The 25,463-nt window shown below is 53.8% G+C and overlaps 3 protein-coding genes across 4 annotated transcripts; all 3 read left to right on the top strand.

Moving 5' to 3' along the window:
- The first annotated feature begins 9 nt into the window (after window positions 1-9).
- HOXC8 (homeobox C8) lies at window positions 10-2,129 on the top strand. Its single transcript, XM_032420950.1, has 2 exons — window positions 10-445; window positions 1,837-2,129. The coding sequence occupies exons 1-2, from the start codon at window positions 10-12 to the stop codon at window positions 2,127-2,129; spliced, it is 729 nt and encodes a 242-aa protein (XP_032276841.1).
- Window positions 2,130-8,015: 5,886 nt separating this feature from the next.
- On the top strand, window positions 8,016-20,404 carry HOXC6 (homeobox C6). Of its 2 annotated transcripts, XM_032420922.1 has the most exons (3): window positions 8,016-8,052; window positions 19,023-19,368; window positions 20,097-20,404. In XM_032420922.1, exons 2-3 carry the CDS (start codon window positions 19,215-19,217, stop codon window positions 20,402-20,404), a joined length of 462 nt encoding a protein of 153 aa, XP_032276813.1. In that variant the 5' UTR covers window positions 8,016-8,052; window positions 19,023-19,214. The 2 variants fall into 2 exon arrangements, with proteins under 2 accessions (XP_032276813.1, XP_032276812.1); XM_032420921.1 differs by lacking the exon at window positions 8,016-8,052 and having other exon boundaries at window positions 18,969-19,368.
- Window positions 20,405-23,557: 3,153 nt separating this feature from the next.
- Window positions 23,558-25,262, top strand: HOXC5 (homeobox C5). The gene is made up of 2 exons (XM_032420939.1): window positions 23,558-24,045; window positions 24,763-25,262. Exons 1-2 carry the CDS (start codon window positions 23,592-23,594, stop codon window positions 24,975-24,977), a joined length of 669 nt encoding a protein of 222 aa, XP_032276830.1. The 5' UTR covers window positions 23,558-23,591; the 3' UTR covers window positions 24,978-25,262.
- The last annotated feature ends 201 nt before the right edge of the window (window positions 25,263-25,463 follow it).

Here is a 25,463-nt window from a genome sequence, read left to right as displayed (position 1 = left end):
GTGCCCAGCATGAGCTCCTACTTCGTCAACCCCCTGTTCTCCAAATACAAAGGCGGCGAGTCCCTGGAACCGGCCTATTACGACTGCCGGTTCCCTCAGAGCGTGGGCAGGAGCCATGCGCTGGTGTACGGGCCCGGCGGCTCGGCGCCCGGCTTCCAGCACGCCTCGCACCACGTCCAAGACTTCTTCCACCACGGCACCTCGGGCATCTCCAACTCGGGCTACCAGCAGAACCCGTGCTCGCTGAGCTGCCACGGAGACGCCTCCAAATTCTATGGCTACGAGGCGCTCCCCAGACAGTCCCTTTATGGGGCTCAGCAAGAGGCGAGCGTGGTGCAATATCCCGACTGTAAATCCTCCGCCAACACTAACAGTAGCGAAGGACAAGGCCACTTAAATCAAAACTCGTCTCCCAGCCTCATGTTTCCATGGATGAGACCCCACGGTGAGAAGCCTTTTCTCTTTCCCCCTTGGTCTCCCGCGCTCCGGGGTCTTCCCCCCCTCCCTTGCCTCCTTTTTGTCTGCCCTCGCTTTCCCTCCTGGCTTTGGGGTCTCTGCGGCCCCACCCCCGTGCCTGAGTGGGTTTCTCGAGGTTGGGAGGTTCAGCTGGGGGTGGGGCGCGGGGCTCGCCTGGGATATTTGGGGGACTGGGGTGAAGGTGGTGTCTGGGCGCAAAGGGTTAAAAATCGTTTTCTCCACCTACTGTCTGTCTGTCTGTCTGCCTGTCTCCCTGTCTGTCTCTCCCTCTTGCCATCTCTAAAGTCAAAGTTGGGGAGGTGGCTGGGCAGAGGCCCGAGGACCCTGAGGTTATCAGCCTTTGGAGCAAACCAGTCTTTCCAAAAGGCAGAAAGCCTCAGTCCAGAACAGTGGCCAGGCTGTCTTGGGGGCGAAGGGAGACCCCTGTTTCCCTCCCCTACCTGGACCAGAGGGTGACAAGACCCCAAGGACAGGTGCCTTGGCTCTCTGGGGTACCCACTGCCTCCTCTCAGAGAACTAGCCTTAAGGCCACCACCCCAACTTTGCTTTAGTTCCCTCAGTTGGAGAGAAGAGAGGGAGCCAGAGAGGAGAGAAAAGAGTGCAGGAAGGAGAGGGGCCATGCAGATTAGAGGGCTCTGGGGTCCAGAGGACCCAAGCATGAGCTGCCCCCAATCAAAGGTTTATGGGCTTTCCCTGAGACCTTCAGAGTGGCTCAGGCCATGAGCCCCTCCAAGGGTGGCCTCTCATGGCCCAATTTCGAAGTAAAAGGGGAAGCGAGAAAGCGACAAGTTCCAGCGGGGATGGCCCGTGATTTATTTGCTGGTCTCCAGTTAGCAATCAGGCCAAGCAGTGATACATTCCAGGAGATCAATTATTTTTCTTCCTGGCAAGGCATTAAGCAGAGAGATTTAAGGAGGGGGGCAGTGGGCAGAGCCCCTCTTCTTTACCCCCAGACCTTTTTCCTTTCTTTTGGAAACAGACTCTGTCCCCAGCTATGCTCACCAAATGCCACTCTGTACTTGTAAACAAAGCTGCAAGGGCCAGTTTCCTGAGACTGCAGGCCTGGGGGGGGCGGGTGGGAGAGGGGGAACTCTGCAGTGCTCCCCCTGCCCCTGCCATCCCCCAGTTTCCTGATAGACCCTAGTCCCTGCCCCCACCCCCACCCCACCTCCCAAGGTGAAGCCAAACCAAAACAAGCCCCCAAAGTTTCCTGCCCTTGCCTGCTCCCTGCTCTTGCCTGGTCTTCAGGAGGGAGGAGAACTGGGGAGATCACAGGGGAGACTTTAGGGGAGGAATAGCGGCAGGGGAAAGCCGAGCCCCCACCCAAACATAACCAGATTGGGGTTCTATTCTGTCCAGCTCCGGGGCGGCGCAGCGGAAGGCAAACTTACAGCCGGTATCAGACCTTGGAACTAGAAAAGGAGTTTCTCTTTAATCCTTATTTGACACGAAAGCGCCGGATTGAAGTCTCTCACGCCCTGGGACTGACTGAGAGACAAGTGAAGATCTGGTTCCAGAACCGAAGGATGAAGTGGAAAAAGGAGAACAACAAGGATAAACTGCCCGGAGCCCGAGATGAAGAGAAGGTGGAGGAAGAAGGAAACGAGGAAGAGGAGAAAGAAGAGGAGGAAAAGGAAGAAAACAAGGACTAAGCAAAAAAGAGAGACCCCCCCCCCCTTAGCAACTCCCTTGAAGTTTTGTTTTATGGTAGCGGATAAATTGAGAAGTTTACGACTGTCATTTGCTTTTATAGAGAATAGAATGACACTCACAACTCTAACTACCTGTCAGATACTTGCAGCTCTGGTTTTATTACCTTTGGACTTCCCCCAATCTTTATTTGTTTGGGGGCTGGAGGGGGGGAGACCGAGACACAGCGAAAAGTTTGGACTCTGTCTCAGTCCTTGCCCCAACACACACACTTGTCCCTACCCCCACCCTTCGGAGTCCTGCCTGGATTTTAAGGTCTGAGACCTGGCCTCTTTGCCCCTCTCTCACCCCTTCTTGCCACACTCCCACCTCCCTGCTTCTCTGGTATTTATTTTAGAGGGGAGCCCTCTCAAAATGCGGACGAAGACTTGTGGCTTTGTTTTTATGCTAGGATTATGTATTAGATTTACTTCTTTTCCAAAAGAAAGGAAAGAAAAGTGAAGGAAGGAAGGAAGGGAAAGAAAGGGAGATGTTTAAAGAAATTTTTAAAATGATAGCAAGGAATATCCCTTCTCCCTCTCTGGGGCTCCCCCACTTAGAAAGACCCCCTTGACTTTCTCTAGAAACCTGGTGGAAACCTGAAAGAGATGCGGGTCTCTCCCCTGCCCCCCCTCCCCACGGGGTAGATAGGAGCCTGCAGTCGCCGCTGAAATCCTACCTAGCCATCCCATGGTCACTCGGGCCCATGCCTTCCTCCCCTTCGCTGTCTGATTTCTGTTGTTGGGCCCAGCTTCCTCTGAGCTGCACTAGTATTAGCGCTCAGAAATCACCATAATCATGAAAATAATAAGAATGATAATAATAATACTGCTAATAAATCTTTAACATACTACCTAAAGGGAACCTGCAATAATCATGAAAAAATAAAAAAGAAATTTTTAAAAATCCTAATATGCAAGAAAAAAAGAGAAAAAGATTAAAATTTAAAAAAAAGAAAGAAACCTCCAACGTATTTTATCACTACCTATAGAAAGAAATCCTGCTTTGAGAGTATTCGTAATGCGGTTTTGTTGTCGTTTGTTGCTGCTTATTTCACTAAGAAAAACCCAACAACTAAGACTGCCTAGCCCGCCGGTCCTGTGCGCTTTTATTGTGCTTCTAACCCCAGTAGAGTAGAACTAAATTGCACTGAATGTATAGTTAACTCTGTCTTGAATTCTCTGTTTATGCAATGTGCTCGAAAGAAAAAAAAAACGTTAAAATATATCTATAATAATAATTTTTGGTCATTTGTCTTTATGTCCAGCTATGAATGTAGATTTTGTGTCCCGGCAGCCCTGTTCCTGGTCCAAGTACTTTGTATTGTATACGTGAGTCATAATAAAAAAAAAAAAAAGGAGAAAAAAATTTGAAGCTGGAATGACTTGCTTTTTCTCCAACGCCCCCCTCCCCCCCTCCAATTCTCTACTCCTCCTTTCCTCCTTATCCTTCTTTCCCAGCACTGTGGAAAAGGTCTCCGTCACTGATCTGACTTTGGCTGGAGGAACTCATGTGGAGAGGTCCCTAGGAGTTGAGAGGGCAGGCTGGGCAGGGAGGGCAGGTGAGAGGTGGGGGAGGTGTAGAGGAGGAGGAAGAAGAGCAGTATGCTCCAAGTATGCTCTTGGGAGAACCTTGGCTCCAAACAAAATGGGTTTCTAGATGCCAAGATCCCAATGGGAAGAAAGGGTCTCCCCACTTATTCACCTTCCTCCTCCTCAGCCTTGGGCTGGGCCCAGACAAAGAATCTGCTCCCATGCCCCTCCCACAACTAGGCCTTTTTCTTCCAAGGACTGAGGATGAGGCAATGGGGTTCTTTCTGATCTCCACATGCCCCTCGTGGTCAACCCTGGGCACCCAGCACCCAGCACTAGAACAGTGAACAGGGTGGGAAGAATGTGAGGCTCAAGGCAGCCTGGAGGACTTGGCTGGGGGGAAGATGGCTAGGGGTGGGGGATGAGGAAGCTTCAGCCTGGGGGAAAGGGAAGGAGGGGAAGGTGAGTGAGTTGGTACACCAAGCAGCCTGGGTCCATGTTCTGAAATTCAAATTCCGTCAGCACAGAGCCATCACTATCACCCAGGCCGCTAGCATCTACCCTAGCCTCTGTTCTGGCTGTTCCAAGCCGGCTCCCGGCTTCACCTTGGCAATTGGGCAGTCTGCCCTGCCCTCATAGTGTGGGCCATTGGCCTGGGGGTGAGGAGGATGGGCCTGCTGAGTGGACAGTCCTCCATCCCAGCCACAGTAGGGTAAAGAGAGTCTTCATTGGACTCCTCATTCCCCAAAATAAGGGGTTGAAGGCTCAGGGACTCAGGGGGCAAAGGGGTCTCTCACTCCTCCCCGGAGGGTCCTAGGCAGAGAAATCTGTTTATGCTAGTAAGATTCTGGTCAAATAATACCAAATTCCAGAGATAGGAGTTATCTGACTCAGTCAGGAGAAGGGGGAAACGCAAGGAGATGGGATCTTCTGGTCCTTAAAACCAGATCCCCCAAAGACTGAAATATTTTTGACGCCAGATCTCCCCCCCCCACCCACTCCGTCAATGTTTTTCCCAGACTTAGGCCCAGGCTGATTCTTATTTTGTGTAATTTCACCCGCATCTGGGTCCCTGGCTCCCTCGCAAAGTGGTCGTGAATACAGGATTGGGTCAGGCATCCTTGATATGGGACTCCTGCGGTCGGAGAGAGGCTGCCGATTGGAAGCACAGGCTGCAGGCAGCCGGGAACAGCTTTGAACAGCTCTGGGGGAAATCTTTGGAAACCTGGGGTCCCTGCTGTGAGCCGTTGCGCCAGCCAGGTAACCCCGTTTGCTGCGGGAGGCACCCCGAAATGCCCGAAAAGAGAGCATTTCGCTCCGACCTCAGGCCTTCCCAGGGGCATCCCTCCAGACTCCGAGGGCCGGCCGCGGGCCGTTTCATTTTTTAATGTGGAATTATGATTGCTATTAATAAACATCGCCGACCCGTAGCCAAGTTGCTTGAACCCTACACTAAGTGGCTCCGAAGGACCTCGCCGAATTTCCCCCACACCCAATGCCCCATTCATCCCTGGCCCTGCTCAGCAATGCCCGTGGCCCCAAGCCGGGCGTCGGAGGGCGGGGTGCGTCTGGCGCCCGGCATCGCTTGAGATGCGAAGCCTCGGGTGGGCCACACCAAGAGAGCTCCAGCCGCCCCTTCCTGCAGCACCCGCTCCCCCACCCTTTCTGCCCACCGCCTCTTTTTTCTCGTTTGGAGAGAAAAGGAGGTAAAACCCGTTTTATGGGGGAACTTAATTGCGAGCGGGATGCGCTCTCTTTAGAAACGCGTCCTCCCAAATGCTCCCGCCGTCCCATTACCGGAATGGGGACCATTCGGCTGCAGCAGATAGGACTTTCTCCCATTCTTTACTTTTTTATTAGCCAATCAAAGTGGCTTCCGAAAGCTATTTGTGATTTGTGAAAAATAGTATCTTTCAAAATGCTGAGTTGAAGCATCTCGCTCATTTCGCCTTGAATTTATTATTCTAATCTCAGCTGTAGAGACGGGATAATGCAGCTATTAAGTTGGGGGGCAAATTCGTTTCTCTGGATTTTTTTTTTTTTTTTAATTCTCGGCATTTTATCTCCCTCCCCACTTCATTGCAGAGGCCAAGGGAGGTGCGGGCCTGCAGGGGACCTGGGGGTGAGGGAGGTAGTGCGTGCTCTATAGGGCTTTGGGGGGGACCCTAGGATGGGAGAGTGGCTTGGCCTTCTCCAGCCTCATCTTCCTCAAATGAGATGTCCCACTGGCTGCCTGCCGGCTGCAGAAAGTTACCTCGCCCCAATTAGACCGAACTCGGGACAGGTTGTGCCACAGACGAGAAGTAAAATTTCCGGTGAGCAGCCCGCAGCGCTGTCCCATTCTCCCAGCAGCCCATTGTGAAAAGCTGCGCCAGAGCTTCCTTGTCGTAATTTTTAACTACCTGTTATAAAATTTATGGGTGGGTTTGTAAAAGAAACTAGGTCTCTGCATCCGGCTGAGGGAACTGCTTCCCTTACTGAGGGAGGAAGTTTGGGGAGGGGATGAGGGGCCCCCTATTGGTTGGGGTGGGGCACCCAGCCATGGATGTCCCCCGCACCAGCTCCGTGCGGGATCAAGGGGAGAGCTTTGGGCCTTCAGATCTCCAGCTGGTGACTCGGCTGGGCTGCGACTGGTTGGCAAATAGTCTCTATGGGGGGAATTTATTCTGGGGTCCCCCGCATTGGATTCATCGCCAAAATTATGGGTCTGGAAAAAGGTGGGAAACACCTCAAGTGCTCAGAATTTAGCACAGAAGGTGAAATTTGGGAAAAGATAAGTTTCTTTCTGGGGGGAGGGCCTCCAAGGTGTATCCCAGCTGCTTGGACACACAATTTTTCTGAAAAAGGCAGGTGGGTGCTGGTCACCTGACAAGATAGAAAAGGCTTCAAGCTGCCTTGCACCCAAAGCAAGGGGGTGGGGAGTAGGAACCAAGATCTTGGGCCTTAATTTTATTTTTATTTCTAAAAAGATTGGGAGTAATCTGCCATCTAAACCTAGGAATTGAGGAGACCTGAAACTGGAGATGGTCTAGGAGAAGGAAAAATGTCATTTTCTCTGAGAAAGGAGCCTGGGGATGATGGGCACTTTGGGGGTTCTGGTGGCTGCCCCCAACTCTCACCCCTCCTGCTGCATGGGCAGGGCTACCCAGTACGGGTCTAAGCCCTCTCCGTTCTTCAGACCACGGCCAGGTCAGGCTTGGTTATGAGGCTTCCAGCCGCGTGTCCCTCTTGTTCCTGTCTGGGGCTGAACGGGGGCTGCCAGGGCTCCCCACTGGGAAAGATGTAGTTCTCTTCCTAGAAAAAAGGGTAGGAGTTGGGAGCGCATCCCTTCTCAGTCCCTTCACCCCTCCAGCCGGCACTGCACCACCAGTGCCACAAACCTTTGCAAAGCCTCGCTTCCCCCAGATCCAACCTTAATACCCCATTTATATTAAGAAAAATATTTAAAATTCGGTATGGCAAAGGGAGGCGGCCGACTCAGCGCCAGAATCCTTCCTTTCCTCCTCTCGCGTCCCCCTTTTGCCCTTTCTGTGCTAGCCTGGAGCAGCCTGGCCCGTGGGGAGTGGGCGGTGGGTGAGGGTGGGGTGGGGGTCGGGGGATGCTCCCTCTCTGAGAGAATTGGGTAAACATGGCGACCGCGGCGCCCATTTGCACACGCTACACAAATGCATCGCATTCCCGGTTGTTTGCAGAAAATTTACAGCTGAGTAATAAAAGTTTACGATCGACTCACAAGTTGGATTGGCCACAAGAAGTCATGTGGATTCCATCCATGAACGTGAACTTTTTATTGTGGTTTGTCCGTTCGGAGCGCTCCGCAGAACAGTCCTCCCTGTAAGAGCCTAACCATTGCCAGGGAAACCTGCGCTGGGCGCTCCCTTCATTACCAGTATTTTTTTTTTATTAATCTGATTAATAATTATTTTCTCCCCCCATTTAATTTTTTTCCTCCCAGGTGGAGTTGCCGGAAGCTGGGGGCACCCGGGGAGGGGGGATGTGGAGGAAGGGGCAGGAGTTGAGGGCACCTCTCTCTCCCTTCCCGATCCTCTAGCCCCCCAAGGGGCAGGAGGAATGTGGGAGCAGGAGTTGAGATAGGGAGCTGCAGATGCCTCCGCCCCTCCCCTCTCCCAGCCTCTCCCTCCTGCCCCCTTCTTGCAACTCTCCTTAATTTTATTTGGCTTTTTGATCATTGGGACTATTTTTTTTATTTTTAAATTTATATAAAGTATATATGTGTGTATGGAGCTGAGACAGGCTCGGCAGCGGCACAGAATAAGGGAAGACGAGAAAGAGAGTGGGAGAGAGAGAGAGAGGCAGAGAGAGAGAGGGAGAGGGAGAGTGACAGCAGCGCCCGGTAAGTGTTTCCTTATTGGTTCAAATATGTAACTAATGGTCCGTAGCTGGGTGGCGGTTTCAAGATAAGGACAGCAGCGGCTTGTCTTGGTTAGAGAGGAGAGGGGGGCTGGCGAGAGGGTGGGCGTGCGGGCAATTAAGGGGAGGAAAAGTGGGGGGAGGATTGGGTTAAGCTGTAATACGGTAGTGTGGGAAGTGTGTTGTCCTGATGTCACTGTGCGCCGAAGTTGGGGGTGGGGGGGAAGAGGACTGCGCCTGTGGGGCTCAAGGCCGGGGTCTAGTGCGCTGACCCGCTGCCTGATGCCCACCCTGTCCTTACCTATTATAGATCTGCGGCCTCTTGGCTAATGGGACTGGGACGGAGGGGGCCCGGAAGCTCAAACTCCAGGGCAGGAGAGAGAACTGTAGGTTGTAACCATTGCCCCCTGAGCAAAGTCAGCCCCCCAACGCCCAAACAAACTTTCCAGAGCCCCCTCCTTGCCCGCCGCCCCCTCCCTCCCAGAGAGCGCCACCGCGAGAGCTCACACATGCGCAGTGCGGGCTCAGAGCCGGGCGGCTGAGCAGGAAGAGAGCGCAGCTAGGCTGGCGGCGGGGCCTGTTAATTGGCAATTAGGGGGGAGGCTGTCGGCTGGTGCGCGTCAGCGGAGGAGAGTGCGTCTGCCCACCCCCAGCTCCCGCCCCCACTCGAGCGGACGGAAAGATGGGAGGTGCCCTGCACTGCGGGTGGATGGGTGGATGGGTGGGGGTGGGGGACGCGGTACTCAAAAGCCATCTTGTGCTTGGAGAAAAGGGGCCAATCTGCCTTCTCTCACCCGGCCCAGCGTCCCCCACCCCCAGCCGCGGCCACCGTACCCGGGATACCCACTGGGCTGCTTCACCCGCCTCGCCTGGCTGCTCTGAGCTGGGATCTGCCTTGTCTGGGGCGGAGGTGGGAATTGGGGAGGCCCCAGGCTGGCTGGGGACAGGCCCAGGCCTCGCTGGCGGGGGCCTCTTGGGTGAGTGGAGGCAGTGAGGACTCAAGGCGTGGCTCGCTCGTGGGGTAGGGACGTCAGAATCGGACGGCCCGGAGGGTCCTGGGCGCTCGGGATCTTCCTAATAATTGGTGCTAATGGCGTGTTGTATGGTCTTAACCCGACACATATGGTTTCATAACACAGTGGCTTAATTTCTTCCAAATGTACGTGGCCCTGAATGTGTTGCAGTTTGATATATGACCCCGCCCTGCTCCCTGGCCTGGGTCCGAGGCGGCCCCTATATGTGTGAGCTTCTGTTTATAAAGGGCGATGCACACACAAACGCTTACACACCCAGGCAGACACACCCCAGAGCTGGGGGAGGGGAGCGCATATTCCTGGAGAGGTCTGAGAGTCTGGGGGCCAGACTCACCTTCAATCCGAGCTAAGAGCTGCCCCCCACCTCCAATCCTCTCTGGAGGCGCGACTGGGCTTCTCCGCCAAGCCCGAGTGGGGGAGGGGAACGCTCCTCGATTTCCTGTTTAAACCCTGACCCGTCGCCTGGGGGTGGCGGGGGGGGGGGGAGGAGGTTGGGAGGGAGAACCTTTTTTTATCAAATTCTTAAAAACATAATTCGACTGCATTCAAATCAAACCCCTTGGGTCCGAGTTGATGGTGAATCTTCTGTCCCCTCCCCCCCACAATCCCCTTCCCTTCCTCTCCTGCCCCCCCAAAATTCCCGTTTCATATCCGACATAAAGGCCTCTGAGGTATTGTCCCGGGGGAAGAAATGGCATTTTCTCTCCCCCTTCCACTCCCCCCCCCAATAGGACTTGTGTGTCGGCAGAGGCGTCTGCCGAGGGGCTAATTTCGCGTTCCTTGTTTACGATCGAGAAAAGCGCTTGGCTCTCCCCAAATGGGCCCAGCCCGCCGCCTGCTCAGGCTGCCGCGCGCTCTCCCGCCGCTCCAGTGCGGCCCAGGGCCTGACGCCCCGGGTAGCCATGCCGCGGTCACCGAGACCCCGAGGCTGTGGGACCTGAGAAGGGCAAGGGGAGTGCAGTGGGCCAGTGGAGGGGCCCCCGGAGGCCTGAAAATGGGAGCCTTTCTCCTGGCGTAATGTGGGAACCGCCGACCGGTGAGGCCTCTATTTCTCTCTTTCGCCTGTATTTTGTCTGCCCCCGTTGTCTGCCTACCCCCCCCCCCCTGCAGATGGCCGCACTGACTAGAGGGGGGACACAAGTCTCCTTTGTTCACCCCCCAAAAAAACAGCTTTCGGTGAAGGCCACTCAGGAGAGTGGGGATTCACCTGGGGTATTAGAGGGGGCCCCCTCCCTTCGGAGGGGTGGGCCTGGGTAAGGCTGGGGTATTTATCTCAGCCTACAGGGATCTGAACAGATGTGCTGCCGCCGAGATTTCAGGGTGCTAGGGTTCATGGGTGACGGGTTAACAGCACCATCCTGAGGTGTCCTTATATAATATTTTTATCAATTGATTTTCTGTCCCTTCCTGGCTAGGGTCCTGCAGGCCCCCACGTCCTTCACCCCCTAGATCCTCCTCATGAGGCAAGAGGGATGCAGAGAAAGAATAACAGCAGTGACTGACCCTGGTTTTCCAGTTTTCTAGTCTGGCCAGGGGATAAATCCAGCCCCAAACGCCAGCCCCTTCCTTCTCTCCTTACTTTCGATTTTCTTTCCCTTCTTCCTCTCCCACTCTGGTGCGCAAACAGACGCAACAAGAGGGGCCACCAGTGAGAATCCTCAGCCTCCTTGTAGGCCAGATTCCCTGTAAACGTGGTCCTTAGTGCAGGAAAGCACTGGTGTGTATATCTAATAATAGCCAGAGCGGCTGAAAATAGAATCTGGCCCGAGGACTCTGCACGCCCAGGACTAAGTCTGGGCAGAGGCACTTAATCTGTGGGTCAGGTTCTGGCAATATTCCTTGGAGCCCAGGGTTCCCCTCTGAGTCCACTCTTTGGGCACCTCAGGCCTGCCCCTTACAGGCTTTGTCAGCCCTGCCACGCACTGTATTGTATGCGCCAGTTCCTAGCTAAGGAGAAATGGGCAGAGCAAACCCTTTCTCTCCCTGGTCTGACAGTTGTGATCCCTGGGAAGAATGCGAGCTTGTTTGGAGAAGGCGGCCTTGTTGGGTTGGCTGTTGTGTTCCGAAACCAGGCTTGGTAGCTTTATACACTTATTATATACGGGCTCAAATGTACAGGCTCCGACTTATGCATGAATATATATAGACTCATATTTCCTCGGTGGTTAATTGTATATTACCATGCTTGTATTCGCTCAAACACCTTTTTATGTGCATGCAAAATTTTGTTAGATGGGATCGGGCTCAAGGAGGCATTGGGTGCACCGAGAAGGCCCTCTGTGCATGCTGTCCTGGAAATGTGTGCGTGCTGGAATCGGAGTATGCGGGTTCCAGTAACCGACGGATGCCACAAAGGCTTTCTCAGACCTTATTGCCTTCACTGTCCAAGCAGCTGGGCTGGGGAAATATTGAATCCCTTCTGCTTTCTCTCCACACCTCCCCCCTGACTTCCCCAACTCAGAGGCTGTTTACCAGAGGAACACTGTGGTGTTGAAAGTGAGTTTTGTGGGAAACTCTTTTTGTGGGTAAGGTAGACCTTTGGAGCAGTTCTGAGCAGTTGGCTAGGCCCTGGTGCTTGCAGCCTTGCTGGGACAGTGAAGGAGATCTGAGTGGTTAATAAGGTGGCCTCTGAGCAGTGGTCTGAGGCAGCTGTTGGAAGAGGCTGGTGGAGAAGGCCAGACGGAATGCGTAGGGGTACAGTGAACATCTATCCCCACTCCCGCCCCTGCTCAGCGGACCCCAGATTTGTCTGTGTCCTCTGTGGGGCAGATTAGGGGCTCTCTAAGCTCGCCAAATACCTAGATTTGGTTACTGGTGGGACTTCGTTTTAATTTTGTCTCTGCTACCGAAGAAGCTGGGGAGAAGGCTGACAGGGCAGCGCCGGAGAAGCTGGGTCTAGCTGCCTGTGGGCCTGGAGCACTGAATGTGCGCCGCGGCTGGGAATTCCCAGCCTCCCTTCCTAGGCTTTCTCCCTGCCGGGGCCAGGAGAAGACAGAGCAGGGGAGAATATGAATGTCCGTGAACCGCTCCTGAAAGAAAGTGAGGACAGGAAAGGGGCTAGTGGGGTTTTCCTCCACTCCCTAGGCAATCAGGTTCCTCCCAAGACTTTCCTGTCCAGACACGCTGCTGCGGGTGCGGAGACGTGCAGCTTTCTTCCAGCTTCTCCTGCCCGCACTGGGGGCAGCCTCGGGCTTTTGGACCTCGGCCACGCCTGGGTGCTGGGGTGACACTACCCCCAAATTGTGCCCCTCACCCGGCCCACGGCCTCTGCCACGGTGGCTGCGGCCGCCCCTGTTTATTGTGTCTGTGAGTTGTTTACTTGTTTTGTCTACTGCCACCCTGCGTCAGAAACCCGCCAAACCAGCAAACTCACCCAGGAGAACAAAGTGCGGCGCTATCCTGTGCTCCCTCCCCTTTCCGGCACCCTGCTCCCGCCATTACCTCCTCCCTCACTCTTCCTTTCCCAGGAGAGGAAGCAGAACTCGTCCTAAAATAGGGCAGCTGTTTATAGGGTTGGGGGAATTATGGGGACACCATAAACCTCCGGGTGTCCTGGTGGTAGAGAGACTTAGAACCGCCCTCCCCTTGCCTCGGGCTTTTCTTCCTTCCCCCTGGCAACTGCTTGGTTAAGGGGGCCACAGTCATTGAGAAAGCTGAGTCCCCCTCACCCCACTCCTCCACTCCTTTCTGCAGGAGTTTTCCCTGAGACACAGGTTGTTGGGTTTTAAATCAGGGTAATGTTGGCAGATTCATAAAACTAGATAAAGCATGTCGTTCTCCCCTCACCCTCCCTTCTCCTCAGCCCCCCAAAATAGCAGTGAATTTAAGCAAATCCTACAAAATTAAATTGCCCCTTCGCTAAAGATCCTATAAATCTCCAATCCCGCCAGGTGTAGAGTCGGAGAGGCTGCTGTTCGCCTCTAATTTTGCTCCTGGCTATCAAATCTAAAAGAGTATCATCGAAGTAAGTAATATTCTTGTTTCTGAAATTAATTCCCCCCTCCCCGTCTCTCTCTCTCTTTTCGCCAGTGCAGATTAAATGGTTCTCTCAGATCCGCAAACAATAAAGGATAAAATTATTTATAGGGAAATGAGGACCATGTTTCATTGTTGGCTTATTGTTCCAGAACGTAGTAACATTTTATTTTCAAGGGAGAGAACTTAGGCCAGGGGAAAAAGAAAAAAGGTGAGGAGAGGCAGGGCACCCCCACACAAAACTCCTACTGTATATAACTTAATATGACGTTTACCATTTCCTCATGACAACTCACTGTGACGTCATAAATGCCGTGCTCCTGAATTTTACAATTCTCTTAAACCTCCAAAGTGGGTCCAAGCAGTGCTTAGTGTGGAGGAGTATAAGAAAAGCCAGGAAGTTGGGGATCCTTTGGCCCCATTCCGGGGACCAAAAATATTCTAGATTTTCATTTTTCCTCCTGGGCCAACCAGGGCCACTTGCTTTTCCTCCCTGAAATGTTACTCAGCATCTGAGTTCCCTCCCCATTCCCAGTGGGGATGAGATACTCGTCTGAGGTTCTCTTCAGCTGATATTCAGCTGCGTGGGACAGAGGTGGGACGCTTGGGGGCCAAGCCCCCAAAAGCCAGAAATGATTTCTTCCAATGATGAGCCCAAAGGGGCTCAGGGCTGAGTGGGATGGGACAGAGATGCTCGGGATCTATTTTACTTTTGAACCTTCAGTTAGTGAAGTGAATTGAGAAGCTAAACAAATAACATTGTGGGAGTGTGCGTGCTGATGGGAGCAGCATCAACTGGAGTGGTGGTAAAGAAAGGTCAGGCAGAAGTCTGGAAAGAGAGAACGAGGAGAGAAAATGTGACGGGAGTTAGCAGAACCTCCCCATGTACCTTTCTTCTCTGTTTAATTGCAAATAAAGCAAACGCAGCTTGGGCAGCCTCTCAACGTCTTAGGTCAAAAGAGAATTTGCCAGCCCAGGCCTCAGAGGTGTTTGGGGCAGTTCTCAGGCGTTTGACATACCCCATCTGGCCTTGTCCTCCTTCCCCCTCCCCGACCCCCAACTCCATTTAGCTGGCCAGCCTGGGCCCTGTCCCCAGAATATAAGCACCCCCAAATGGGATCCATTTCCGGGTTGGATGTGTTAAATTTCACCTTCTCCAAGTGTCTCCATGCCTGAACTTTGAAAGGAGGAGGAACATTCTGTTTTGGAATGCAATGTGTGTATGGGGAGGTATGTGCTCAGACTACTTCCGCCACCGTATCTATGAGAAACTGGAGGCTCCTTGGGTGAGCTATGCTTTGGTGTCCCCAACCAGACCCAGTTCCCCGCATTCAGGTTCTCTGGCGGATTTGGAGACTCTCTTTGCAATCCTTTTACTCCGGATTCTATGGAGATCAAAGGAACTCCTACACAAAACACTGGGCATTTGGAGTAGGATTTATTTTTTAATTTTTAAGTTAAAAAATTCTAATCATAAGCCAGTCGGGCCAACTGAGCAATCGCTCTAGAACAGCAAAGCCTTAACCAAACAGTGCGGTTGTAAGGTGAGCTGAACAATTATTGAAACTGGGCTTTCTCTGCAAGAGGGGTTTCAGCCCTTGCCCAGTGGCACAAAAGGGGCTGGTGGAGCCACCGCCCTTCCCCTGCTCTCAAAATCAAGAATTGGCAGGGGTGAGTGGGGCAGCTGCAGCGGCTTCCAGGCAGCCAAGCGCCCGGGCCGAGCGCTGAGTCCTGCGGCTCCGGTGTCCAGGTCCTTGAGCAGCCTCCGGAGGTGCCGAGCAGTAGTTGGTGGCGCCGGCAGCCAGAAATGGAGTGTGTGTATCTGTGTGCAAGGCTGGGTGAGTCACAGACATCTGTGCAGAGTTGGGGGACCTAGGAAAAGAGAGAAGACTGGCAGAACACAAACTAGCCAGGACCTCTGGAAAAGATTGTCCCCCAGTAACCATTCCAGATCTCATCCCTCTCACTTCAGATACCCTTCCCCAAGAAATTAATATATTTTCCAGGGCAGAGTGGAAAGCAAAGGCAGACAAGAGGAGGCCTGCCCACGAACCCCTTCCCAGCCAGAGTCCAGTCACACCCACCGTCTCCCCAGTTCAGAGCGACACAGGCTCCCAGCCCCTGGCCTGGAGCAGGCTAAGGCTGGGGTAGGAGCGCTTGACTCATTCTGGGAAACCTTCGAGTGCCCAGCCTCCAAAGCACCCCTTAGCCTTGGGGACTCCAGGCCAGTGACTACCCCCCCTCCCCGCCCGCCGTGCAGGCCCATGGCGCCTGCAGTAAGTTCCTCTCCTATAATTAGCGCTCATGAGAAGCATGTGTTTTGGACTGGGGAGATGGGGGGACTGGAGCAGCGAATGGCAACTTTCCCCCTTTATTCCTTTTCTGTGTTTTCTTTTTGAATTCTGTTTTCGAATCCACTAATTACAGCTCCGAAAGCGAAAATCTGCTCTCGCCGCCAAACCCCCTCGGAATGCCTGATTCCGGAGGCCCAAGGGGCAGAGCTACTCGGAGACCTGCGGGCCTGATGGGGGTGTTCTCTGATTGCTCTAGGCTTGTTTTATAGAAACAAAGAACAAGTCCCCCCCTTCCCAGGACTTGTGCATATTTACAGAGCTCAACTGCAGTTTTAATAAAACATCTGTTCTTGCTTCTGCTGATGAGTTTCCATAATTGTTTTCAGACAAATTTAACCGGAAAATATAAATATATTTAGAAAAACCCAAGTCCCAGCTATCCCCCCATAGACACTCGTTCTTTCGCCAAAAAAATAAAATTAACATAAAATGAGAAAAGGAAAATACAATCCAATGGAGGGAAGATCGGGCTCATCTGACCTGCTCTCCCCCCTTGGAGCGAATCCTTCCAGCAAATTTCAGCTGCATAATTAAAGATCTGACTGAAAGAAGGAGGCTTCTTTTTTTCAGGAATGGAAGGTGATGGGGGAGAGTATGATGGAAATTAATTTTGCCAAAAATCTTTAAGCAGTGGGGGAATTTATTTGTATTTCTGCTTCCCCTTCTCTCCCCCTTCCAGCATTTCTGCCTTTTTCCCCCAGCAGCTGGTTTCTGTTCATTATAAATCGGCGAGACCTTTCAGTCTCTGCCCTCTGTTTAGGGACGTAATAAAACACTTAACTTTCCGGGGCTGAGACTTACATTCTGCTCCTCAGGTCGCCCACCCCCGCGCCCACTACTTTCAGGCCCCAAAGGAGACTATCCCCAATTTTGGGTCCCCCTTTCCCCTCCAGACTTTGTTTAGGAGGGGCTCAAGGAAACCCAGGCATCCTTGCTGGGGGGGCTGCAGCACATGCTTCCCCAGAAGCCCCTTCTTTCTCCTAAGGTCCTTCCTTTCCCCAGCCCCCAAAAGAGATCTAAAAATACATAGAAAATCAACACTCATTGAAAGTGAAACCTCATTAAGACATCCTATCTTCCATCATTCAATTTGTTGTACATTGCAACATTTAATATCTTGAAGGAAATATCACTGACATGATTTATCCCTCTAGCAATCTCTCTGAAATGGGGGGGGGGGATGGAGGGAATTTACTCTCTCTTCCGGCCTGTTCTACGTGTTACACTGCTACCCTTAGGGCAGAAGTGAGGCTGGGAACTCTGAGAGCGGCTACTTGTGTCCAGGGGTGCGCTGACTTGTTTCTTAGCTCAGCCCCCTGGGTCTTCCCCCCCTCCCCCTAGTTCCTTCTCGCTCTACCTCTTGCCCTCCAGGGGGCCTGGAGCCCCAGCCAGCTGTTGAAAACCTCTGTCCAGGCATGCCATGAATTGGAGGACAGCTGGATTCTAGAGCAAAAGGCAAGTCACGCTAGTGTCTCTGTTCATATACCTGCCATGTCACCCCCTAACCAGACGACTCATCTCCAAATTTCTCTCTTAATTTGGAACCCTCCTCTACCCTTTCACTTTTATCTCCTTGAGCAGAAGAAAGTATGGTCCAAGAGGGGGAACATTTACAATGATAGGGGTCTTCCCTCGCCCTTTTAAATACCAACAAATTTCCCTCCTTTCTGAAGGACTGGGGCTGTATTTTTAAAAGCCAACACAAATTGTCCAGCAGGAAGACTCTTCAGTCCCCTAACGAGGTTCATGTATTAACTAACATGTTGTCTCCACCAGCTCCTACACACTGTCTGCTTTTGGGTTCGAAACTTTATTTTTCCCCCCTAGCGACACTCCAGGGAAACCTTAACGTTACAGAAGATGAATAAACGAGTTTTTTCCCAGCGTAGTCCCGTTTATGGCTTTATTGCTACCCATTGATTACTCCGCTTTGTTACACAGAAGGAAAAGATCATAAAATCCGGAGACATCCGGGTTCTTGTTATAGTCAGCCCCCCCCCCCCAAAATGGTGAGGAGAAAATATGAGCTTCCACTGCTCCCTTCGCTAACCCCACTGCCCCCTCTTTGTCAGCTCAAAGCATTTTCAGCTTATGTCACGATATCAAATTAAGTTTGGATTAATCAGGAGAAAAACTCCATCTGCACACCTTCCGCTGTTTCAGTTTGCCCACTGCGGCTCCCTCAGAAGCCTGGAACTCAGCTGCCTTTTCCTAACCTTCTCTTCCTTTTTCTCAGCCCCAATGTGGAGAGAAAATGGGGGTAGGGGTTGCTGAGAGGCCCGGCTCCACCAGGTGTGGCTGGCCCTTGAGTGAGAGCTCCCCAGGAGCCCTTTGCTGGAATCTCCCAAGCCCCAGAGCTCAGGTCCAGGGTGCCTCCCTTGGCGGGGCAGAGTCCGGAGGGGCCTGGGGGCTTCTGACTTGTGCAGGGGCTTGAGCCTGCCAGACGCTCACTGTCCTTCAGAGCGCCACCAGCCTTCTCTTTCTGCCTGGATCCTATGTGAATTACCCCACCGGCCCTCGCTGGCTCCAAATCATAAATTCTCACCAACATAAACAGGAGTTGATGTGTCTAGAAAGACTCTCAGAGTTCTTTCTTCTTCCTTTCTTTCTTCCTTTTCCTCTCTCTCTCCCACCTTTTACTTCTTTCTCTCTCTTTTCTATTGTATTTTTATACATTTTTCCCTTTTAGGCAAAAGTGCTGCAAGAGTTTCCCCCAAAAGGGTGTTCTGAGAGGCAGAAGGGGGCTAAGAGGATGAAGAAGCAAATGCATGGCCCCTTTGCCCACTTCAGCTCTGCCACTGTGTCCTGAAGTCTCATCCTTACTCCTTTAGACCTCCTTGCTCCCTACATTTCCCTTCCACCTAAGACTATCAGCCACACTCTCCTTCCTCTGAGCACCATGTTTCATGCAGTTTCTTTCTACTTTTGATTTTTTTTTTTTTTAATTTTGGGGGGGAAAAAATACTGGTTTAGTGATGAGGACTCACTCCATGAGGGTCAAACTAGGATTTCCTGTAGGATTTCTGGGGATTCCCCCTGAGCTGGGAAGGGGCTCTTCCCATAGAGAAATCAGGATGTAATTTTAGAAGGGGGGGAGATATAAAAGATGAAATCAGATTGAAAATAGAGGGATTTCTCTAGACCTGGCTCTGGCCACAGCACAGCAAAGTTAGCAGGGGCTGAGAGATTTCCTAGCAGTGCAGCTCTTCTTCCCTGGGCCCCAAGGCCCTGCTAATGCATATTCACCCTTCTTCACCTCCAAATCAGTTCCCTAACATATATATTTTTAAAAGAAATCTAAGTCTTACTTTCAAAGCACACACTTAGTCTCAACTAGGGAATCAACAGAAGCAGAAGCGATTTTTTTCCCCCTTCTTGACATCTGGCTTGCGATTGGCTGGAAGGGGGTCAGCTGACTTTGTCATTTTGTCTGTCCTGGATTGGAGCCGTCCCTATAACCATCTAGTTCCGAGTACAAACTGGAGACAGAAATAAATATTAAAGAAATCATAGCCCGACCAGGTAAAGGCAAAGGGATGAATTCCTACTTCACTAACCCTTCCTTATCCTGCCACCTCGCCGGGGGCCAGGACGTCCTCCCCAACGTCGCCCTCAATTCCACCGCCTATGATCCAGTGAGGCATTTCTCGACCTATGGAGCAGCCGTTGCCCAGAACCGGATCTACTCGACTCCCTTTTATTCGCCACAGGAGAATGTCGTGTTCAGTTCCAGCCGGGGGCCGTATGACTATGGATCTAATTCCTTTTACCAGGAGAAAGACATGCTCTCAAACTGCAGACAAAACACCTTAGGACATAACACACAGACCTCAATCGCTCAGGATTTTAGTTCTGAGCAGGGCAGGACTGCGCCCCAGGACCAGAAAGCCAGTATCCAGATTTACCCCTGGATGCAGCGAATGAATTCGCACAGTGGTGAGTTTTACAGCTCCGAGATATAAATTAAATAAACTGAACTGGCTTTATGACCGGCTTCCCTAGAAGAACGGGCGGAGAGAGTTTTTTATGGCCCCATAAAAACAATCACGCTCGTCTCCTCGCCGACGCCGAGACAGGGCCCCCTCTTCTGCCCCCTCTGCTCGCCTCCCGCTTGCTCGCAGGGGCCTGGCCCCCTCGGCCCCTGACGGATTAGAGGGCTCCAAGGCAAACTGAGGGGGCAGGAACAGGGCAGGGTATGAGGGGAGGGGGCAGGGGGTGGGGGAGCCCACCCAAAGTCGAGTCAGGCTGAGAAGAAGGGAGGAGGGAGAATAGGGGGCAGAGAAGTGGGGAGAAGTTTCCAAGGAGCTAGGGTGCTTGGGGAGGTGGGGGAGCCCAGTTGTTGAGAAATGGGGCCCTCATCCCCAGTGTTTGGGATTTTTCAAAAACCAGTTTTTAGACTTACAGCTTTCTGCCTGGTTCTTGCCCCCCCCCCCACCTTTCTTTGGGACACTCACCTACCAACATATGGTGGGGGACTGAATGAAGTTGGGCTCCTGGCTGTACCCCCAGTGGGGGTGGGGCAGGGCAAAAGGGAGAAGGCTGAGGTCCGAGGGGGCCCGTGAGCTGCTGGCCAAGTTGGGAGGGTCAGGACTTTGCTAGGCTAAATCGTCTACGGAGGATGCCTCGCTGATTGTTTTTAGTGTGTTTTGTGCCCGGATCTCTAGGGGTCGGCTATGGAGCGGACAGGAGGCGCGGTCGCCAGATCTACTCGCGGTACCAGACCCTGGAACTGGAGAAGGAATTTCACTTCAACCGCTACCTAACGCGGCGCCGGCGCATCGAGATCGCCAACGCGCTCTGCCTGACCGAGCGACAGATCAAAATCTGGTTCCAGAACCGCCGGATGAAGTGGAAAAAAGAATCTAATCTCACGTCCACGCTCTCAGGGGGCGGCGGAGGGGCCGCGGCCGACAGCCTGGGCGGAAAAGAGGAAAAGCGGGAAGAGACAGAAGAGGAGAAGCAGAAAGAGTGACCAGGACTGTCCCTGCCACCCCTCTCTCTCCTTCTCCCTTGCTACCCCCCCCCATTCCCTCCTAATCACACACTCTATATTTATCACTGGCACAACTGATGTGTTTTGACTCCCTAAAACAAAATTAGGGAGTCAAATATGGACCTGAAAGTCAACTCTGGACCCCCTCCCTCACCGCACAAACTCTCTTTCACCACGCGCCTCCTCCTCCTTGCTCCCTCGCTAGCTCGTTCTCGGCTCGTCTGCAGGCCCCTTCCCCCGCCCAGGCCTTGGGGGCTCCGTCCCTGAACCTCGCTTCAGACTCCACAGATCTCCCTCCAAATGAGGACTTGGCCTCCCACCCCCTCGGCGCCTCCACCCCCGCCCCTGCGCAGAGAGCCGGCTCCCGGGCCGGGGCCTCAGCTCCGGGGCCTCAGGGCCCGGCCTGGCAGCCGCGGAGAGCGGGAGGCCCAAGGAGGGCGCGTCGTGGCCCCACAGCAACCCCCAGGGCCTCCCCGCAGCCCCTGCCCGGCCCCTCTGCCCCAGCAAATGCCCAGCCCAGGCAAATTGTATTTAAAGAATCGTGGGGGTCATTATGGCATATTACAAACTGTGACCGTTTCTGTGTGAATATTTTTAGCTGTATTTGTGGTCTCTGTATTTATATTTATGTTTAGCACCGTCCGTGTTCCACTCCCATCTTAAAAGGGGGGAAAAAAAAGAGGGAAAATTACAAAAAGAGAGAAAAAAAAGTGAATGACGTTTGTTTAGCCAGTAGGAGAAAAAAATAAATTAAAAAAATCCCCCTCGTGTTACCCTCCTGTATAAATCCGACCTCTGGATCCGTTCTCGAATATTTAATAAAACTGATATTATTTTTAAAAGTTTATATCGGGATTTCTGTTAATTCGCTCGTCCGCCGGCCTGGGGTGAAAGTTGGAGCAGGCTCCGAGCGCTCCCGCGTCTGCCCGCCGCCTGCAAGCCCCCAGCCCCCTGCGCTCGTCTTTCCCGGGAGCCCGGCGCAGAGCCGGGGCCTCCCCGTTCTCCTGGTGAACGCGCTAGGGGGGCTGGGAGGCCTCTCTGGGCTTCCCAGCGGAGCAACACACTCACCCCGCAAAAAAGGCCGCATAGGATCTCGTTGGGGGTGGGGGGCGGGAAGCCTGGGTTGCTCGGATTGGTCTCCAGCCCCACACAGGCCTTTCTTCCTGCCTGTGGTAGTCTGGGGTCCTCGGCTTCTGAACCCCGAGCCCCCAAGGGCCAGAAAAGAAGCATTCTCCAGGCACCGGGGTCTCCCCCGTCCACTCCCCGGAGTGAGGAGGGGGGCGCCGCGTGAGCAGCCCCCAGCCAGCGCCAGGCCGACTGTTGCGAAACGTGGCGGAGGCGGAGAGCCGAGGGGAAAGAGAAGACCGCGGGATTTGAGCCCTTCCGCAGGGATTGAGCGATTCAAGGACATCTCGAAAAAGAAAGCCTGGAAACTGAGCCTGCTCTGGGACTCCTGACAGGGCTGGGACAAAATTCCTTCTTCCTTACAGCCCCAGTCCCAGTCTGGTTCCTTACTCCTTCGCCTCTCAAACTCGGCGGGTGAGGAGCTCAGCCAGACCCTAACCCTTCCCCAGCTGAGGCCTTCTCTCCTTAAGCCCAGCCAGAGAAACCTGAGTGGACCTAGGGAGTGAGGTAGTGAGGGGGTCTCCCGGAGGGAAAAAATCCGCCAGAGTTTTCCAGACCTTCCAGATCCCCGCCAGCGCCCCCTCCAGCGCCTCCGCCAGCGGGGGTGGGGGGGGGGGTCTGGAGGGGGGCGTCTCCTGGCAGGGGCGGGGATTTCCTGGGGAGAGGCAGGCAGGAAAGAATAAGACTTGGGGCTAGGGGAGGGGGCTCGGAAAGGGGCCGAATGGCTGCGGAGCCCCTGGCCGCAGGCTGTGAAGGTTGCCCAGGCGCCTGCCCTGCCCACCTCCTCCATCCCCCACCCCCAGCCAGGTCCTTTCCACGCCTCCAAATAGCTCAGAAATTGCTCTCCTGCGGACCTTCTGTATCTAGGTCCCTGAAAACCTGTTCCAGAGGCCTTTTCCAAAAAGGGCACAAAACAGGCCTTTTCCTCTGCCCTGCTCATATAATATTTGTGGAGGCTTCAATCTTGCTTCTCCATGCCCTCAATTAACATCTATTTTCTATCCCAAATATCTGGCATAGAATACACAGGGATGCAGAGCAGTCCTCCAAGCCCATTGTGTCTGGTTCTATACACACACACACACACACACACACACAATTGCCTAGTTGCCACTCTGGGATCCCAGCATGGTGAGGTCTACTCAACTCCCCCCGGATCCTCACCTCCAGGCTCATCCCAGAGTTCCCAGCACTTTCAGCTTCCTGACCCTCCCCCCCTATCTAGTTCTGTCCACCCAGGACCCCTCCTCCTCTGAGCATCCTGTCCACCTCTCCAGGGGTTGGATTCGCTTCCCCAAGCTGACAGTCACCTCCTCAGCAGTAGCAGGGCCTTGGGGCCTCCAAGGAGAGGGACCTCGAAGCTTGGTTTAGAGAACCTGAGGTAAATCCCTTGGGATCTCCAACTTGGCCAGGGGCCCCCCTACCTAAATCTCCTTTCCTCAGCCATTTTTGAAGATTGAAAGGCTCTGGGGGTGGGGAGGCAAGGCTATCCGTTAGTTTTTGTATCCTAAACAAGACCTCATCTTTCCTTAAAATTAAATACCGTTTAAAAGGCCATTTCAAGGGTTTGTTGCAGCAACAACCAGCTTCTCTACAGGGTAGAGAATCCAGCGGTCTGAAGGCGGGCCGACAAGCCAGGCTGCAATTCCTCCAAGTAGGCACCAGGTGTCGCTGTGGGCTCGTTGTCCCGGCTACCCCCCAATTTCAAGAACCATTTTTTTTTCTCCCCCTTCTCTCTCTCTCTTTCTCTCTCACTCCCTCTCCCCCTTGCTTGGGCTTTGCCAACATATCAAGATGCGTTTCGCCGGCTTCCATCACTAACCTCCCGGAGGTCATCAAGCCAAATTTATGAGTGGCCGCTTGAGTCACGTGACTCTATTTAAGGCTCCCTTATTTGGGAAGAGCGCATAGGATAAAGAAAGAGATATCTCCACCTATAAATTGTGCACTTTGGAGAACAAAAAACCCCTCAACTTCAAAGAGTCACAAATCACCCTTAATCAAAAAGGGTGCAGAAATTTTTTTTTGGGCCCTCCCCGCCATGAGCTCCTACGTAGCCAATTCATTCTATAAGCAGAGCCCCAATATCCCTGCCTATAACATGCAAACTTGTGGGAACTATGGATCGGCCTCAGAGGTGCAGGCATCCAGGTACTGCTACGGTGGATTGGACTTAAGCATCACTTTCCCACCGCCTGCGCCTTCCAACTCTCTCCACGGGGTAGACATGGCTGCCAACCCCCGGGCTCACCCCGACCGCCCCGCCTGCAGCGCCGCGGCCGCTCCGGGACACGCTCTGGGCAGAGATGAAGCGGCTCCTCTGAACCCCGGGATGTACAGTCAGAAGGCGGCTCGCCCAGCGCTGGAGGAGCGAGCTAAGAGCAGTGGGGAGATCAAAGAGGAGCAGGCGCAGACAGGGCAGCCCGCCGGACTGAGCCAGCCACCGGCCCCGCCACAGATTTACCCGTGGATGACCAAACTGCACATGAGCCACGGTAAACTTTAGGACTTCATTTTGCGCGCTCGGGTCCGCCTGGGTTTTATAGGCCATGCGGGGCAAATAAAGAAAAAAAACCTGCGGCCATAAATTTTACGATCCAGGCATCAATGGCTCGTAAAACTGTCCACTAAAAGGCTTAGAGGCTGTGTGCGCCCAAATTTACGACGACATAATTGGATCATAGGAACAAAACGTGTATAAAAGGCAATATTCAATTTTTGGGGGAGAGGGAGGGAGTTAAAAAAATAGAGGGATCTGAAGGGTGAGGAGCGCGGGGCTCCAGAGCGGGGATCCCCCCGCGGCTCCCTCCCTCCCTCCCCTGTGGAGCCGGCTCGGCCGGCGCTAGCCGCTCCGGAGGATTCCAGCGACTCGGGCGGGGCGGGAGGGGGGTCCCCGGTGCTCGGATCTCGAGGGTGCTTATTGTTCGGTCCGAGCCTGGGTCTCCCTCTCCCCCCCACCCCCTCGGCCTCTCCGGCTGCTGAGTGAAGGCTGCGGCGGAAAGTTTCCTGCCAGGGCAGAGGCGCCTCTCCCGGGGCTAGGCTGGGCTAGGCTGGGCTGGGCCGGGCGGGGCCCGCCTGCGGCCCGCTGGGCCTGTCCTGCCCTGCTCGCCTCCTCTCCCTCCGGCGGCGGGTGGGGGCCTGGGCTGGGGTCGGGACGCTGGGGCGCTGCACGCTATTCACCCCTTCCTGGCTTGGGGGGCTTTATATTCCAGAGACGGACGGCAAGCGGTCCCGAACCAGTTACACGCGCTACCAGACCCTGGAACTGGAAAAAGAATTCCACTTTAACCGCTACCTCACTCGCCGCAGGCGCATAGAGATCGCCAACAACTTGTGTCTCAACGAGAGACAGATCAAGATCTGGTTCCAGAACCGCAGGATGAAGTGGAAGAAAGATTCCAAAATGAAAAGCAAAGAGGCTCTTTAGAGGCAGCAGGGAGGCCCGCAGATAGCGCCCCAAGCCCGCTTTGGTCCCCGCGCCTTTCCTTTTCGGTTTTCCTCTCTCTATATTTTGGGGCAAGGGCGGGGGCTGCAGCACCGGCTCGGGGCCTCAGACAAAAGCGCTTTCCCTTGGCATTCCGCATCCCCACCGACCCCAGGTTCCTGCGGGGCTGTCCGCGCCGCGCGGACTCCCCTCAGTTCTGCTCAGCACCGGGGGGGCCCAGGGCAAGCTCCGCAGGGGCTCCCCAGAGGGCTGCGGGAGACGGGCTGGTGCTGAACGAACCGGGCCTGGGCTGCCTCTCAGGCTCGCAGCCCCAGAGCGGCCTGCGGGAATTAAGGTGGGCCCTGCAGGGGCTCCAGGCCCCACGCCCCGACCCTCCGGCCTCCCCTGTCCTTTGTTCCCGGCTTAGGCTGGCCAGGCGGCTGAGGGCTGGTGAGAGTGGCTATGCTTGGGGGAGTCCGGCGCCAGACT

This window comes from Phoca vitulina, unplaced genomic scaffold (assembly GCF_004348235.1).
Source record: "Phoca vitulina isolate PV1807 unplaced genomic scaffold, GSC_HSeal_1.0 scaffold23, whole genome shotgun sequence".
NCBI lineage: Eukaryota > Metazoa > Chordata > Mammalia > Carnivora > Phocidae > Phoca > Phoca vitulina.
The sequence above is the reverse complement of the archived record's forward strand: the minus strand, read 5'-3'. Positions and strand labels throughout refer to the sequence as shown.